Source organism: Pyrus communis, chromosome 14 (genome assembly GCF_963583255.1).
Source record: "Pyrus communis chromosome 14, drPyrComm1.1, whole genome shotgun sequence".
In the NCBI taxonomy this organism is placed as follows: Eukaryota; Viridiplantae; Streptophyta; class Magnoliopsida; order Rosales; family Rosaceae; genus Pyrus; species Pyrus communis.
In genome coordinates this window covers 8,789,264-8,804,459 of record NC_084816.1, presented here as the reverse complement: position 1 = coordinate 8,804,459, position 15,196 = coordinate 8,789,264, and the positions used below count along the sequence as shown (strand labels likewise).

Here is a 15,196-nt window from a genome sequence, read left to right as displayed (position 1 = left end):
AATTTACGTCTCGTTCATTGAAGTAGAATCCACATTCACATTTTATTGAGATGTAAATCTGGTTTTTACTATCTTAGTTTTCCATCGTTTTAATGATGATGCTCCAAGAGTGCTCCCATACGCATCCAATGAACCTAGTGCTACATTTTATTTTTATTTTTTTTGGGTAAATGATTTATGCCCACCACTTTTTCCTCTTCGCAATTTTTACTTATTTGTCCCTTCGGCTCTTTCTAAATTTGTTCAATCTAAAGGCAAAAAATAAAGCTATATGTTAGAGAAGAAAAATAATGTGTAAAATTGTTTTCTTTTTTCTTCTCAAAATTTCTTTTTTTTTCCTTGGACAAACTATATTCACTCCCTCTAAGTTAGCTTTTAATTTTTAAAATGGGTCACAGAGTTTTAATTTAGGAAAACTAATGAAAAATACTTAAAAACTTTGAGTTTTAACAATAATGATAAAATAAATGATAAAATGAATAGTATCAGAATTGACTTTTTAGTATAAAAATATGGTTTTTCGTTAAAATAAACAGTACCAGAAGCTTTTCGTTAAATTTCCTCACACTACACTATAAGGTTATGAACTTATGAAATCGTATCAAATTATGCTTTTGTGTTGTTTGACCGCTTAGTCCTTCATAAATTAATGAAGTGGTGAGTAGTAGGCATGTTTATAAACTAATGTATAATCCACATTTGCACCTCATGGACATAAAAGAACTCATCTTGCAGCTAAGATTCTCCTAAATCGTTGTTTTGTATCCAAAATGTTGAGTTTTCTCTAATACACTTCAAAAGTGCAGGTTTAAGTTACACATGAGAACAAAAGCTATTAGATCCGTTAGAACAATCAATCTAACAACTCTTGTTCCTATGTGTAACTTAAATCTGCACTATTGATGTATGTTAGAGAAAACCAATTTTAATATATAACCAATTGCAAAAGAAAAATGATAAACACATCTCCTTCTCACATACTCTTATGTAAAGAAATTTGTTATTTTCGTTTAACTTATTTAATTCAATGGCTAGAATTTAAAAGATGCGTACAAGAAACAAAACATGATACTGGAAATCACTTTCCAAAATAGCCCAAAACCAAAAGGCTAAACGGAGTTGTGAGTTGTGACTGACTTCCAACTTCCGGATCGAAAAAAAATGTCGCTCCAAAACGTCCTCAGAACCCTCAATACTGTGAAAAGAACGCCCGCCAGACCCTATCAAGAATTCACAGAACTCATCTCCACACCCCCAAAACCTCTCAACACCACCACCATCACCCTCCTCTCCAACCTCAACCCCAACTCCCTCCGCTTCATTCTCTCCGACCCCAAATTCAGAACCTCCAAATGTTTGCTTTTCTTCAACTTCCTCCTCAAAAACCAGTCTTTAATCTCCTTCAAGATCGACCTCCATGCCCACTTGACCATTGGGTTTCTTGTATCGGCTGCGCGAATCGGGCACTGAGGTTTCGGTTTATTCTTTGACGGTTGTGGTGGATGGGTTGTGTAGGAGTGGGGAGATTAGAAGGAGTAGAGAGTTGGTGGAGGAGATGGTGAGGAGAGGGACTAAACCCAATATCATTACATTCAATACAATGGTGGATGCTTGTGCTAAGAGATGGAACTTTGTAGAGTTGGATAGGGTTTTGCTTTTGATGGAGAAGGAAGGAGTGGCGCTCGATATCAAGACGTATCAGTTCTTGATTGATGGGTTCACAAGCGCAGGGAAGGTAGAAGAAGCTGAGAGGCTGGTTGGGGAGATGCATGATAAAGGATTGAAAGTGAACACTCATTTGTACAATTTGATAATAAGTGGCTATTGTAGGTTGGGGTCTGTGGATGGTGCGATTTCTTCATTTTGTACAATGGATGAGAGAAGTGTAGTCCCGAACGCTGATACGTACTGGGCTCTAATAAGGGGCCTTTGCAAGGCTGGAGAGACTGGGCTGGCAATGAAGTATGTGCTTGAGATGCAGAGCAAGGGGTTTGAATTGGACAGTGTTATATTGAATAGCTTGATTGATGGACTTCACAACAAAAAGATGATTGATGAAGCTCTTGAGTTGCAACTGTTGATGGAGCAAATAGTTTTGAATGCTGATTCATCTGCGTGGAAAAAAAAGGTAAATGGATCACTTAAGTCGAATCAACCTGATCAGGCTGAGGAACCAAAAGAGGCTGTTGAAAAATGATTAATTACACAGGTGCAACACCTTAAAATAGGGAGCTTCACTAATTTGTGATGTATGAAGAGATCAATGTTTGCAGCTGTTGTGCTCATACAAGAGATTAGATGCCGCAGGGGCGGGCAATCTGGAGAATGAAGCTCTGAAGCTTAGTGAGGGATGATGGAGAAGGATTACATGCTTGATCTGGATCATAATTTTGATGTCTGTTCATTGTAAATTTTTGTGAGGCACATTCCATTTTTGGAAGGGCAGAATCTGTGGTAGAACTACTGTGTCCGAAATTGCTGTTTGTCGATATAGGTGCACAAGGAAAGGAGAATAGATGAAGAATTGGAATTGTATAGAGTTGAGGCCATCACAATATTACGTGCCTTCTACTCGTAAGTCTGCCTGTGATAGCTCTGAGAAAGAAGAGTTCTTAAGACTACTACCTTCTGGGTGATCTCGTTTAGCAGCTGCCATTTCACTCGGTAATATATGGACAAACAAGTATGATTTGCAAAAGAAATGACCCACTGTATGCTTATTGTTGCGATGTGGTCTGCCATTACCCTAAACCCTAAACCCTGGCCTTCGGACCTTCAGCCATTTAATCAGGCTACAAGTTTGGAAGGCTGGAGAGAAAGTGATTCCAACTCGAATTGAATTGTGACGCTGAACTGTGGTCTGCCATTACTTCATGCGACTGCTTTTTACTGTCTAGTGTTGTTAAGATATTCATAGAAGTTCATGGAGTCAGCAACGACTACAACTTGCTGTAACTGGTATTTTCCTGTTCGTCTTCCTTCATTTAATGAAGAACAAAAAGGAGTGACTCCTTGGGAAATTGAAGATTTTTCAGTTGAAGGATTATACTGTGCGCACCTTCAAGATTTGATCCCACGGCCTGCTCACACCAAAGAAAGGATTTCTTCAGAGATCAATTCTTCGGCAGTGTTGTAATATTTACTCAGAATGATTGACTTGAGTCTAGTTTTTAATTAAAGTGATCAACGTTTGCAGCTGTTGCAATGCATAAGTTCATTCTCTGCTAGTATGGAGCACTCCTAGCATCCCTGGTACAAATATTGTGTCAACTTTGATGTCTAAAACCAAAATGATTTCTCGCGCTCGTTTTTCTCGTTGTTGACATACCTGGAGTTTGAACTCAAAACTCTAGCTTATCCGCTGACATACAGAGTAGTGGGAGGCTTTGGAAATCACTTGAGATTTCCCAAATCTCAGATGTTTCATGCTCCATCTCGTCTCTCCCGCAGAAAACCGGTCATCGGGTCTTTCCCGATACACTCTCAGGGCCACTCCTACGTCCTCGGAGAATCAGAGACTCAAAAGCGCACCATTCACCCCTATACTTTTCGGCTTAGCAAGTCCTAAACCCAAATGTAGCCTCATCAATTTAACCCCTCAGGGAAATTCGACAAACCAGCTTCAGTGATATCTAGCCTTCCCCATTTTAAATCCAAATTGTTATTGTCAACTTTTAACCTATGACTTTGTCAACTTTGAGTTTTGACTGAACCCAAATACTGCTACTGGGCTGCCCAATCCCGTATTTGACATAGGCAGGCCATCAAACATCACAGAAATCTAATTACTATTTATTCGGAACTGCTTTTAGAATGACGATAGTATTTTCAAGCAATATTGGGCGAAAAGAATTAAAAGCACTTGAAGTTCTTCAGAAAACACCCCCAATCGGCGAGTTTACGAGAAGCAGATGAATTTTTAAACTTATAACAAAAGGCCGTATGAGCAGAATAACGTTTTAAACACACATTTTCAAACCAAATGTTGGATTTGATTAAAATTCTTGTATTGGAACCAGTTAAAATTAAATTTTACAATCATCTTCCACCTTTTTTTTTTAATATTATAAGGGAAAAAGTAATTGGTGAAAATCGAATTCACACCACAGTGCATAAACATGATTATTTTTCACCACTGCAATAAAAACGTCATTTACAACTCACCTTTCACCCCTATTGTTGTGCTTGGTTTGTAATGACAGCTAAGCCAAACGAAGGACAAGTAGACAGAAGTGGATGGAATATTCCAAGGAATGTCTCTTTTATGTAGCGTGGAACTCAATGTTTTCTGATGAAAGATGTGATGCCCCCCATACACAGAGGATGAAATGACCACGGATTCTCAAGTTTTGTGGACAAAACACAAGGAAGACTGAGCGGCCTCAGAACAAGCATGGTGGTTTGCTTGCTCCTTTTGAGGTATGCATTTCTTACGTCTTTCATTTCTTCCCAAACGTGTCTGCATCTTTTGCTTCAACTCTGTGTCGCTATGTCCATCTCTCGAAACTTATTTCTTTCAAATTTTGGATTAGTTTTGACCTCTCTATAAACTTTTCCAAGTGAGTTGTTAGCTCAGTTTTTTGCTTTCTTTTATTTGTTCAATTCGAAGAAAATACTACAAATTGTCACTTAGTATTTCGGTTTAGTAAGAGGTCTTAAATTCAAATCTCGTATATAATGAGATAAATAACTTAAACGAAAATAACAGACATATTTAAATAGGAGTGTTTAAGAAGATAAAAAAAAATATGGTAGAAGCTAAACCAAGTAAGGCTTATGTATGACCCACCGTATATGAGAGAATTGATCAGTGACAAAACTAGCTTTTGAATGTGGACTGGGCTAGGCTGGAACAATGTTTCCTTCTAAGTTGGGCTGGGCTGAGTCAGAAAAATGAAAAAAATATGGGATGGTTCATAAAGAAAAGTTGGGATTTGAGCTAAATTGTAAACTATAAATGACGTTAGGCTAAGTGAGATACAAGTTGAGTTCAAGAAATTATGTGACAAAAGTTAAGTTACGAATGATTTAGTGAGATTCGAGCTAAAATTCAAGTAGTGTGCTTCTTGAAGTTAATTTCTAGCTCCGCCCACTAATATTCTCTCTCTTTCGCTTTTTGTTTCCCTATAAACAACTTAAAACAATCAAAATATAACAAATTTTTTAATACATCGAACATTTACACTAAAAATGGAGAAATTGAGTTAAGTAACATAATGTGCCAATCATAATAATTTAATTTCTACTTGTCATCCACACAAGTCGAAAGTAAGAAGCAAAACAAAACAATTAATTTTAAAAGTTCCCTATATTATTGAGATGAAGTGGTTCGGAATCATTGGCGAATTTTGTATCCTGTTTTGTAGATGCAACTTGAAAACCCAACAATATGCCTTGCCTTGCTTTCTCCAATGAGGTGCGGCATGGTAACCATGGTTAGCAAAGACAAATTCCGCTATCCAGGCCAGGGCGAGTTTTTGCCCCATCTTCGTATCTCTCTCTTTGCGTGACTAAACTCCGTACTCCCCCCATCCCGACGCCAAAGACCAGACCCAACTTGACGTGGGACTTCAAAACACACACAACTGTACTAAAGCAAATTTGATATCATGATCCCACCCCGGGATTCTACAACCTATAACACAAGCCTGCTACTTCGGACTGAGGAATGCAACATGAGTTGTTGTGAGCCTCACCCATCTTAGTACTATTATTGTCCAAACTCGCTTAAGACCCTCAAATGTTCGAGTTTTCCTGAAATGTGAGCAGAAAATAGAAATCATCTCCCCATGGCCTTTTCTAGTTATGATCAATGGATCTCCATCTAGCTTCTTCAACGAGCTTCAGTTGTTAACAAGCCTCCGTCTAAACCTAGTCATTGAAATATTCAGCCAGCTTTTAAACAGGAGAGGAAGTAAACAACCGAATTGCCTGTTAAAAAGATTTCGTAAATTTTACGTTGCAGATAATTAATTCAGGGTTATGCTAGCATGCTCGATTATGGAGGCAATCTGTCTCTTGCGAAGATCGATGAAACGATATAGAGATATGCAAAAGAATTTGCACATGGGTCTTTATAGATTTGGAAAAAAAGTATGATAAGGTCCCAAGAGAAATTCTTTGGAGGATTCTAGGAGTATGAGTAACACATATCCAAGAAATAAAGGATATGTATGATGGAGCCAAGACTCTAGTAACACCTCACGAGGACAAAGTGAAAGTTTTTCAATAACTATAGGGCTACACCAAGGCTCAACTTAGTCCTTCACTTTTTGCATTAGTAATGGATGAGCTAATGGGATATATTCAAGTAGATATCCCTTGGTGTATCCTTTTCGCAGATGATAGAGCGTTGATAAATGAAACACGAGAGAGTAAATGCCAAGCTTAACCTTTTGCGGGAAGTGTTACAATCTAAATGTTTTTGCTTAAGTAGGTCAAAGGTAGTATACATAGTGCAAGTTCAAAGGAAATAGGGGTCCAAATGAGATAAGGGTGAGATTGGAGATCAAGAAGTACCAAAGAGTGAACGTTTTCATTATCCTAGATCTATCTTGCAAAAGAACAGAAAATTGGATAAAGATCTCAACCATAGAATACAAGCTGACTGAAGTGGAAGAGTGCATCGTGTATGTTGTACGTATGCAATTAAATTTTATAGGACAACAATAAAGCCAACAGTGTTTAATGACACGAAATGTTGGATGGTCAGGTATAAACATGTACAAAAATGAGTGTAGTGAAAATGAGAATGCTTCGTTGGATGCGATGGATGCGTGGCACACGAGGAATGACAAGATTAAAGAGAAGATGAGAGAAAATCGGTGTGAGCATGCGAAACAGACCTGCAAATGCTCAGGTTAAAAAACACGATTATGAGACAAGCTCAGGATAAAAAAAGGTAAAGGAAACCAAGAAAATAGACTTTAAGAAGAAACATAGGGTAGTTGAAGCTGACGCAAAACCAAACACAATAGCATTCTAAGATTTATACAGCCGAGTCTAGTTAGTGGCATAAGCGTTTGTTATTGTTGTTGTACGTTTCAGATAATCAACCGTCGAGGATAACTCTGCAAAATGCATTGCCCATCAACCAAGAGCTGATCGAGTTTCACAGATGGGGAGGTCTTGCGATTAATAAAGCCAAATGTTCGATATCATTCTGCACCACCAATTTTAAGGTTAAACAAAAACACATCCGTTTCATTTATGAGCCAGTGAAGCAATAAAACCAAAACTATCTTTCTTATCTGCCATCGAAAACCGCAAAGGAAACGCTTTTCCACTGAAGCAGGTTGCATTTGTAAGCTGGATCTCTGTATCCGCATTTTCAGTCGGACGCAAATCCTCCCCTTTCTGGCCTCGGCAACTTGGTGAATAGTTGGGCAATACATCTTGAACAGAGATTGAACAAACAACCAACTCGATCCCTGCTAGAAAGAATCACGAAAAACAAAGTCGGTATTCAACCATAGACAGCGCTTAGCATACAACTCGAAAATCTTGAGTTCATTCTATGCATCCCATACTACTCATAAAATCATGTTCTCATTCTACCATAGATTCATAGCTAATGAGTATACTATAACACATTCCGTTGCAACTTCCTAAATAGATTACCGTACAGATACGGGGGACTTAAGTTAACTAAATACGCTAAAAGGGCAGGCTACAAAAAGAAAGGGAGAAAATGACAGGGTGATGAGAGCACTAAGGTCCATATACACTAAGGTGTTAGCACTGAGGGGCTCCCAAAAGTATGGGACCCCCGACTAATGACCCGTGCCTTCCCAAGGCGGGAATGCTAAGGGAGCGGCGTTTTCTAATTCTCATATTGCCAGAGCACGGCATTGAAAGCTCATTCTTCTCAATAAACAAAGAAGAGTTTGAGCACAATGGTTCAGAAAATGACTCTGATCTAGTTCTAAGGAAGAGATCCAGGTTCTGGCGATACTTATCCCCTTCTTTATCGGCTGATTGATCCTCAGAAACGGGGGAAATCTTGTGATTGGCTCCCTGATCATCATTCTCCATCCAGTATCCATTCCCCTGCATGTCCTGCATTGCTAAGTCATCGTACTCTTCATCTGTTTTTGTAGACTCCTCGTCCACCGACCCTATCTGCACAATAGTAAAAAGTTTAAACAATTAATTCTTGCAAAAAGTTGAGTTTCAACCTCTCATCTGATCTAACCAGAATTATATCAGTTTAAACATACAAAGTTCCCCAAATTTATTAGCCTTGATCAGATATAAGCTCATTTAAGATCAGAAGTTCTGTATCATACATGTGTGCGTTTACACACACGCACATGTATGTGTGGACCTTTACCATGACCTAAATATAGCAATGCTCATAATATATATATATATATGACCTCAGTAGATAAAGTTCAAGTTATTGTCTAGAATTTCAAACAAACCAATTTGTTATACCTCTTCATACAGTCGTTTGTCACCGTCATCACTTAGTTCTTCATCACTGCCTACATCAGCCTCTTCTTCAACCTCTTCGTCGCTTCCATGCACTGAATTGTCCTCCTTCAGCTGAAGGAAAGAAAACAATGAGAAATCCAAGAAGATAAACTAAACTGAACAAATCGTTCAAATCTTATTATATTGTCCATGCAGTTAAATTGTTGGCCTATGCCACTAATTTCTACGATTACTCATCCACGATTTAGATAACTTGTTAAGCAAATCTCAGCTTACACCTACCTAAGAATACTGTCATAGAAGAGGTTCTGGAGAAAATGAAATTGGTGCTATAAAATACCTCTTTGGCAGGTCCCTCAGAGATCCGTGGGGAGCTGCAGCAAGAAGAGGGAATACTTCTTCCAATCTCAGTTCCCTCACCCCTCGACTCATCAACACTTCCAGCACAACTAGGTCCACCATCACTGGGCCAAGCACTGATCCCATAGAGACCAAACTGAAGATTCACTTGCTCTGCGGTTCCAATCTCCATCTCAGTCCCATGGCAAAATATAGGCTTCCCATTACTATTAACTGAATCAATAGGCCAAGCCTTGGCCACAGATCCATCAGTATTTACAAGAGCCATCAAATGCCTAGACGAACCTTTTCTCTGGATCAGCTGAAACATCCCCTTAGAACTCAAAGAATTGGCCGCACACTGGTTCCTATACTCCTCATCCACTACAGTAACTGTGTTTCTTGTGGGATCACAAAGTTGCTCCCCTGCTTCACGCCTACGGAGGCAGCTAAAAACTGTTGCATGGATGGCTGCCACACTCTTGTCAACATTAGTATTGTTAATTTTGGGGACAAGATGCTTGTCAGCTCGCTTACAGAGATATTCTTGGATTGTTCTGATGTTACGGATATACTTCACATATTTGTTCTTTGTTGGGTCCAGTGTCATATACTTTGCACGGACAGCAAATCGTTCCATGTGTTTGTCCTCATTTGTAATGTATATCATGAATGGAATGATAGAAGGGTGTTTCTTCATAAGCCCCATCTGGAATTCAAATAATTATTGAGAGAGGGAGAGATGCAACTAAATATAGCAACGAAACAACAAAACAACATACGGAAAGATCATTATAGATACATACCACAAAATTAAGGCTCAAGTGAACACCTTCCACGATAACTGATTCTCTCCGTTCCTCCCACGCAGTGATAAGGCGATCAAGACTGTCAATCACCATCTCACTTTGAGCCTTAAACCCTTCAACAGCCATCTGCTTTGGGCTGATCAATTCAGCAGTACTCGAACCGACATCTGACAATCGGGTATCAGATTTCCCAAAGGCAGAGCCATCAGGCATCCCATCTTTGGGAAGTAAGTGTGGAGTTCCTGACAATTTTTTGGCTTTCTTTTTAGCTTTGGCTTCTGCAACAGCCACTGGATCCAGACACTCCCCTGCATGATAGGTTGAAGCCCATAGCAAAGGGTTTTCCTTTTCATCTACAAAGCTCCTCATCATGTGCCGAATTGAGTCGGTAGATATCACAGTTGTAATTCCCAACCTGCTACCCTGCAAAATTTTATAGATTACATTCAAAACAAATTTACATAACAGAACATAAAACTTACATCATCCAACGCTTAAATAGTACACTACAGGCATTAAAAAGATGTAGTAAAAGCACATCATTACAACACTTAAAGACTACACAAAACCCAAAAGGAAATCATGAAAACAAGGAACTAGTGAACTCAGATACCAGCAAAGAGGACAAAGTAGATTTTCCACAGCCACTAGTGCCACACAACAGTACAGTCACGGATTCCTTCCTTTCCCTGATTCTGCAAGGAAACAATTATCCAAATAAAAATTAGGAAACTAGCAGAAATTATAACTCTAAAGATTGCCAAAAAAAGAAAAAAAAACAAAAAAAGATCACAATGTCATACAGTAAGACAGAATATTCCCTTTTAAAATCCCAACATCTACAATGATTTCATCTTCCCATTCTAGCTGCATTACGAAAACCCCTCCATCAATAAACTAGAACTCGATTGATTGGTGCACCACAAAAATAACTAATTATTATGCCACTAGTCCACAGAAACAGTTCAAAAGATCACGGTTACATTACAGGTTTGAAAACATTCCCGATAAGTCATATAGTAATGTTACCATAGACATTTCCACACTGTTATGGCTTATAAAATATGTGTTTCCATATTTCATTCAAATGCATAATGTTGACACGGCATGTGAAATAATTGTCACAATGTAAGCAAAGATTGCCAGGAAAGGGAAACTATTCACAGAATGCAGTTTATATATGAACGCATGTATGTAAGTTCCATTTATTTCAAATAAAGATAAAAGACTCCTCCATACCTGCACGCCAAAGCTAAGTCTGCCCTCTGGTTGGGACCAACATACTTGTACTCAGCCAGAGCATCACAAACAACATCTAAGAAGGTTTTTCTCCTAACCACAACAGTCGTGCGTGCTTTGTACAATTCAAAAGGAACACTCTTGCTTCTATCATCTTTCCCTGAACCCAAATGGTTTCCAGCCTCATCTTTACTAGGAGGAACATTTTCTGTTCCTTCTGGCAGCAAGACATTAGATGAACTCTCATTTCTTATCAATTCGAAAACCCGTTGGCTAATCTGATCAAAGGAAAAATAGGTCAGGCATTAGTGGTTAAATTTCTAAAGTAAAATAAAACATGGGAATCAGTACAGTCCAAAAAAAACATCACAATACACTATCATCAGAAAGATTATTCTAATAATGAACCAAATGACCCACATGAACCCTATTTAAATAAAACTAAAGACCATACCTACACCAAAACACAATAAAGAAATCACTTTATAAAGAACTAAACTAAAGCACCAAAGCTATTGTACAATGCTACAATGGAGTCTTACAAACTAAATACTGGAACCAAAAGCTGATTAGGGGATAAAAGTTTACTGATCCATTCAGTTAATGTAGACATCACTAAAACAATGCACATTCTTGAATGATGTTGAAACATAAAGCTCCTTATACACACAAATCACACATTTCAACGCTTTAAAAAGCATGATCCCTGAGATTACCACAGCAAGAAGAAACAAATTATAAACAGCAAAGAAAAGCATAGATTATATTCAAACCTAAATAGAACATCTTTCAATCAAACCGTTTACCCTCTCACTTGTTCCACAACACTCGGCACATAACAAAAGTTCAAGGGAGTTCTCACACACAACAAACCTAAATGGAACTCCCATTCAGTTAAAACGGTTTCCACTCTCGCTTATTCCACACCACTCAACACGTAAGCAAAGTTCAAGGGATTTCTCGCACAAAACAAACCCCCTTTTACATCCAGATTGAACAAACCCTCAAAACATTGGTCAAACACATGAAACACGGGAGATCTTTCTAAACCAGGAAATTTCAAAATTAAAGTTCTTCTAGAGTTGACAATTAAACACTCTCATAACAATGTACGTCAACAGAGATTATTGGTTAGAGATCCACTAAAAAAGTCAACTGTTAAAATGTAACTTCCCAAAGAACCAAAACTGAAGGAAAAAATAAAAAGTAAAATGGAGAACACGATGATAAGATCACAAGTTAAGATGGTTCAGAAACAATAATAATCAAATCCTCCACCAGAAGAATAGTTTTTAACAGGTCAAGTCGAAGGTAACACAAGAACAATATAACGGTCATAACCCACCTTTTTGAAAAGCAAATTATGAAGAATCTGGACTTAATCTGTGATAATGACTCATAAGGTTGACTCTATAGAAAGCCAATTGTACAACCAAGACTAAGTCACTGACTAAAATACCAGTTCCGATAAGCCTCCGTTGACCCGAAATTTAAAAGAATCCTTTCACCTAAGCATGCAACACCACCATGTAACATTCAAGCCTTCAAAATTTGACAAATTTAGAACATTCCCAGAACACATTACATGCAACCACAGATATGTCCCCAAAATTAATGAATTCAACAACAAATCCACACCAAAAACACAACCCAGAAGCCAAAAAGTTCTAAAATTTCATAGAAATTTCAAAACTCAAAACTTTTTCGATACCTTGAAGGCGTGGCGGGGCTTGCAGCCCATGAGTTGCAGAGAACTCTGCAAAACAGGACGCGTATACCGAAAGGAATCCTTCCCTTTCTCTCTCTTGTCCTCTTCGTCAACCACCACGATGTACAGAACCTTCGCTGCCTCAGCCATCTCTGCAAAAACTCAAACAAACATCAGTGTCAAATTACCAAAATCGAAATGCTTAAACCAAAATTCAAAATTTGACACAGTACTAATCATGAACCCGTGACGATGTGATGGTACGAGCACGTAAAAAAAAATGAGAAGGATGGGTAGAGACAGAGAATTCGATGCAATGCCGACGAGAGAGAGAGAGAGAGAGAATTGAAGACAATGTGAGGAAAGAGAGAGGACCTGCAAGTCGGTGATCTGGGAAGAGCAACGAGGAATACGATGAGAGCTGGTTCAGAGTATTGAGGGTTTGGGATGACGATCCGCCATTTTCAAGAGCGCGATCTCGGTGTTTCCCTGTCTGGGCACTCAGCACCTGCCCTCCACGCATCGCACACAGCAACCCTCCACGAGTCTCTCTCTCTCTCTCTCTCTCTCTAAAAACTCATAAACGTTTGTCTCTCTCTTCTCTCACCAGTTTGCGAGCTTGAATGACGATTTTGGGCTCCTGTCGGTACAAGAATCTCAAGTCCTCGGCGTCGAGATTTATAGGGTGGGAGCTGTGGGCCCGGGCGCGGAGGTAAAGGAGGGGTGAAAAAGGTAAATTGGACGTTAAGAATATTTTGATGTGTGGGCACGCGATTTTGATATAAAGTGTCTAATACAATTCATTTGGTTGAAAAGTTGTTTTTTTTCAAGTTTTACTGCCGCAAAATAATAATTATAGTTTAATTATATTACTACCTTTAGCATGAGAGAAAAATTTATGTACATAGTACACAGGTTCACAGGAGGAAAAGGACTTCAGATCAATTAAAATTTTAACGAAAAATTATATTTTTATACTAAAAAATCAATTCTAGTATTATTTATTTTACCCTTTATTTTATCTTTATCATTAAAACTCAAAGTTTTCAAGTATTTTACATTAATTTTTCTTTAATTTAACTTTAAATGTTTTAGGGTAAATATATTTGAACCTTTTTTAAAGAAAAAAAAAAGGAAAAATTCAACTTTTTATTTAATTGGGATTAGACGCTGGAAAAGGACATAACTAATCATAACAGGTATTTAAGGGCTAGTTTGATATTATTGTGCTTTAAAAAAAAAAATTGTTTCTATTATGCTGTGGGAATAAACAGCTGTAAAATAAAGTTGTTGACTGTTTGGTAAACTTTTTTATGTAAAAGTGCTTTTATTAAAATAAAAATAAATAAATAAAAACAGTGTCTAAGTGTTTGATAAATTTTTATATAAATTACTTTGAATATGTTAAATGACTAAAAATGATGTAATAATAATTGTCAAAGATATAATGTAGAGGCAAATATTGTAATTTTGTAAAACATGTGGGGGTATACTTGTCATTTGAAAATTTCATTAAATGAGCATTGATTACAATCTCAAACCAACCCTAAGATCATCTCCAAAAGAGATGTCAATTTTAAACATAAATTTACATTTAACAGCTTAAGTGGCACTTTGATATCTTTTAAAGTTTTACTCTCCACCCAATATGTCAAATTTTAAACATAAAATAAAAATTCACATATCTTTTCTTTGCATTGGTAATGAAAGAAAATGAATTAAAAGGTATAAAAGTATTTACACTTGCTTTGGTAATGAAAAGAAATATAAAGGGCTAAGCTTTAAATCAATAAAAAATTAATAAAAAGCACTTAACAATTAATTAAAAATGTTATGAAGCTGTTGTCAAATTTGGTAAGGGGAGAGATGTCATTCCATGTCATGCCACATCAGATTTGGCTTCTCGATTGGAAAACATTGATGCTGTCTTTTTTTTACCGTTATTACTTATTTAGACATTTTGACATCTCATTTGAAGATGCTCTAATGCATTTAATATTTTCAATAAATAGCAACTAAGTATTAAAACCAAAAAATAAAATTGTGTTTAGGCAAACTGAAAATTGAAGTTGAATAAATTCGAGATGTTTGCTTATTTTCGGTTTCTGTTCATTTTTCTTTTACTAGTAAAAAGAGATGGAAGTAAATAATATGGAACATGTGAGAGCCAGTTTGTAAATTTTTTTTTTATCACAAAAAAGAGTAAAATAAATTTTATTTGAACTCATATAATCTTTTTCTACACCCAATATAAATTTTAAATATGAAATATCAATATTATCCTATTGCATAATTACCATCAATTACAATATACAATTAACAATAAAAATAAGATTTATCAATAAACTCACACCCATTAACCAAACCCTGACAAAAAATGGCAGCACCCCAATACAAATCATGTTACTAAAACATTGATCCGCATTACGGTTTTTATGTTTATGTTCATGGTTCTTTCTCTCACACAAAAAATGACTATCCAATGCAAATGAACAAGAAGTTTTCTCACCAAATAGAGTTGCTCTCAACTAGATTTTCTATCTTCCTTCGAATTGCTTCTTGACACACCCCGACCTAAATCGAGGCATGTTGGCTGTCACGTGATGGTGACGTAGCCATGTGCGCAGTGTGGAAGTGACAGTGATATAAAGATGTGAGAAATCAA

At 37.3% G+C, this 15,196-nt stretch overlaps 2 protein-coding genes across 3 annotated transcripts; one reads left to right on the top strand and one right to left on the bottom strand.

Annotated features, from left to right (window-relative positions):
- The first annotated feature begins 1,087 nt into the window (after positions 1-1,087).
- On the top strand, positions 1,088-3,521 carry LOC137716285 (pentatricopeptide repeat-containing protein At2g28050). The gene is given in 2 exon segments (XM_068455719.1): positions 1,088-1,433; positions 1,435-3,521. Coding segments are annotated over 2 exon segments (1,035 nt in total). The 5' UTR covers positions 1,088-1,161; the 3' UTR covers positions 2,198-3,521.
- A 3,557-nt stretch (positions 3,522-7,078) lies between these two features.
- On the bottom strand, positions 7,079-13,195 carry LOC137715245 (P-loop NTPase domain-containing protein LPA1 homolog 2-like). 2 transcript variants are annotated; one of them, XM_068454499.1, is made up of 9 exons: positions 12,907-13,195; positions 12,535-12,683; positions 10,824-11,101; positions 10,198-10,279; positions 9,582-10,007; positions 8,777-9,484; positions 8,437-8,547; positions 7,955-8,121; positions 7,079-7,430 (listed from the first exon to the last, which is right to left on the bottom strand). In XM_068454499.1, exons 1-9 carry the CDS (start codon positions 13,052-13,054, stop codon positions 7,331-7,333), a joined length of 2,169 nt encoding a protein of 722 aa, XP_068310600.1. In that variant the 5' UTR covers positions 13,055-13,195; the 3' UTR covers positions 7,079-7,330. The 2 variants fall into 2 exon arrangements, with proteins under 2 accessions (XP_068310600.1, XP_068310599.1); XM_068454498.1 differs by lacking the exon at positions 7,079-7,430 and having other exon boundaries at positions 7,533-8,121.
- Between the last annotated feature and the right edge of the window lie 2,001 nt (positions 13,196-15,196).

Bases quoted from the DNA above. Each gene is read 5' to 3' on its own strand.
- LOC137715245 (XM_068454498.1), bottom strand. From the start codon at position 13,054: ATGCGTGGAGGGCAGGTGCTGAGTGCCCAGACAGGGAAACACCGAGAT. The intron at 11,102-12,534 runs GTATCGAAAAAG...TCCTTTGATCAG, and splicing joins AGCCCCGCCACGCCTTCAAG to ATTAGCCAACGGGTTTTCGA. The intron at 10,008-10,197 runs GTATCTGAGTTC...AAAATTTTGCAG, and splicing joins CTACTTTGTCCTCTTTGCTG to GGTAGCAGGTTGGGAATTAC.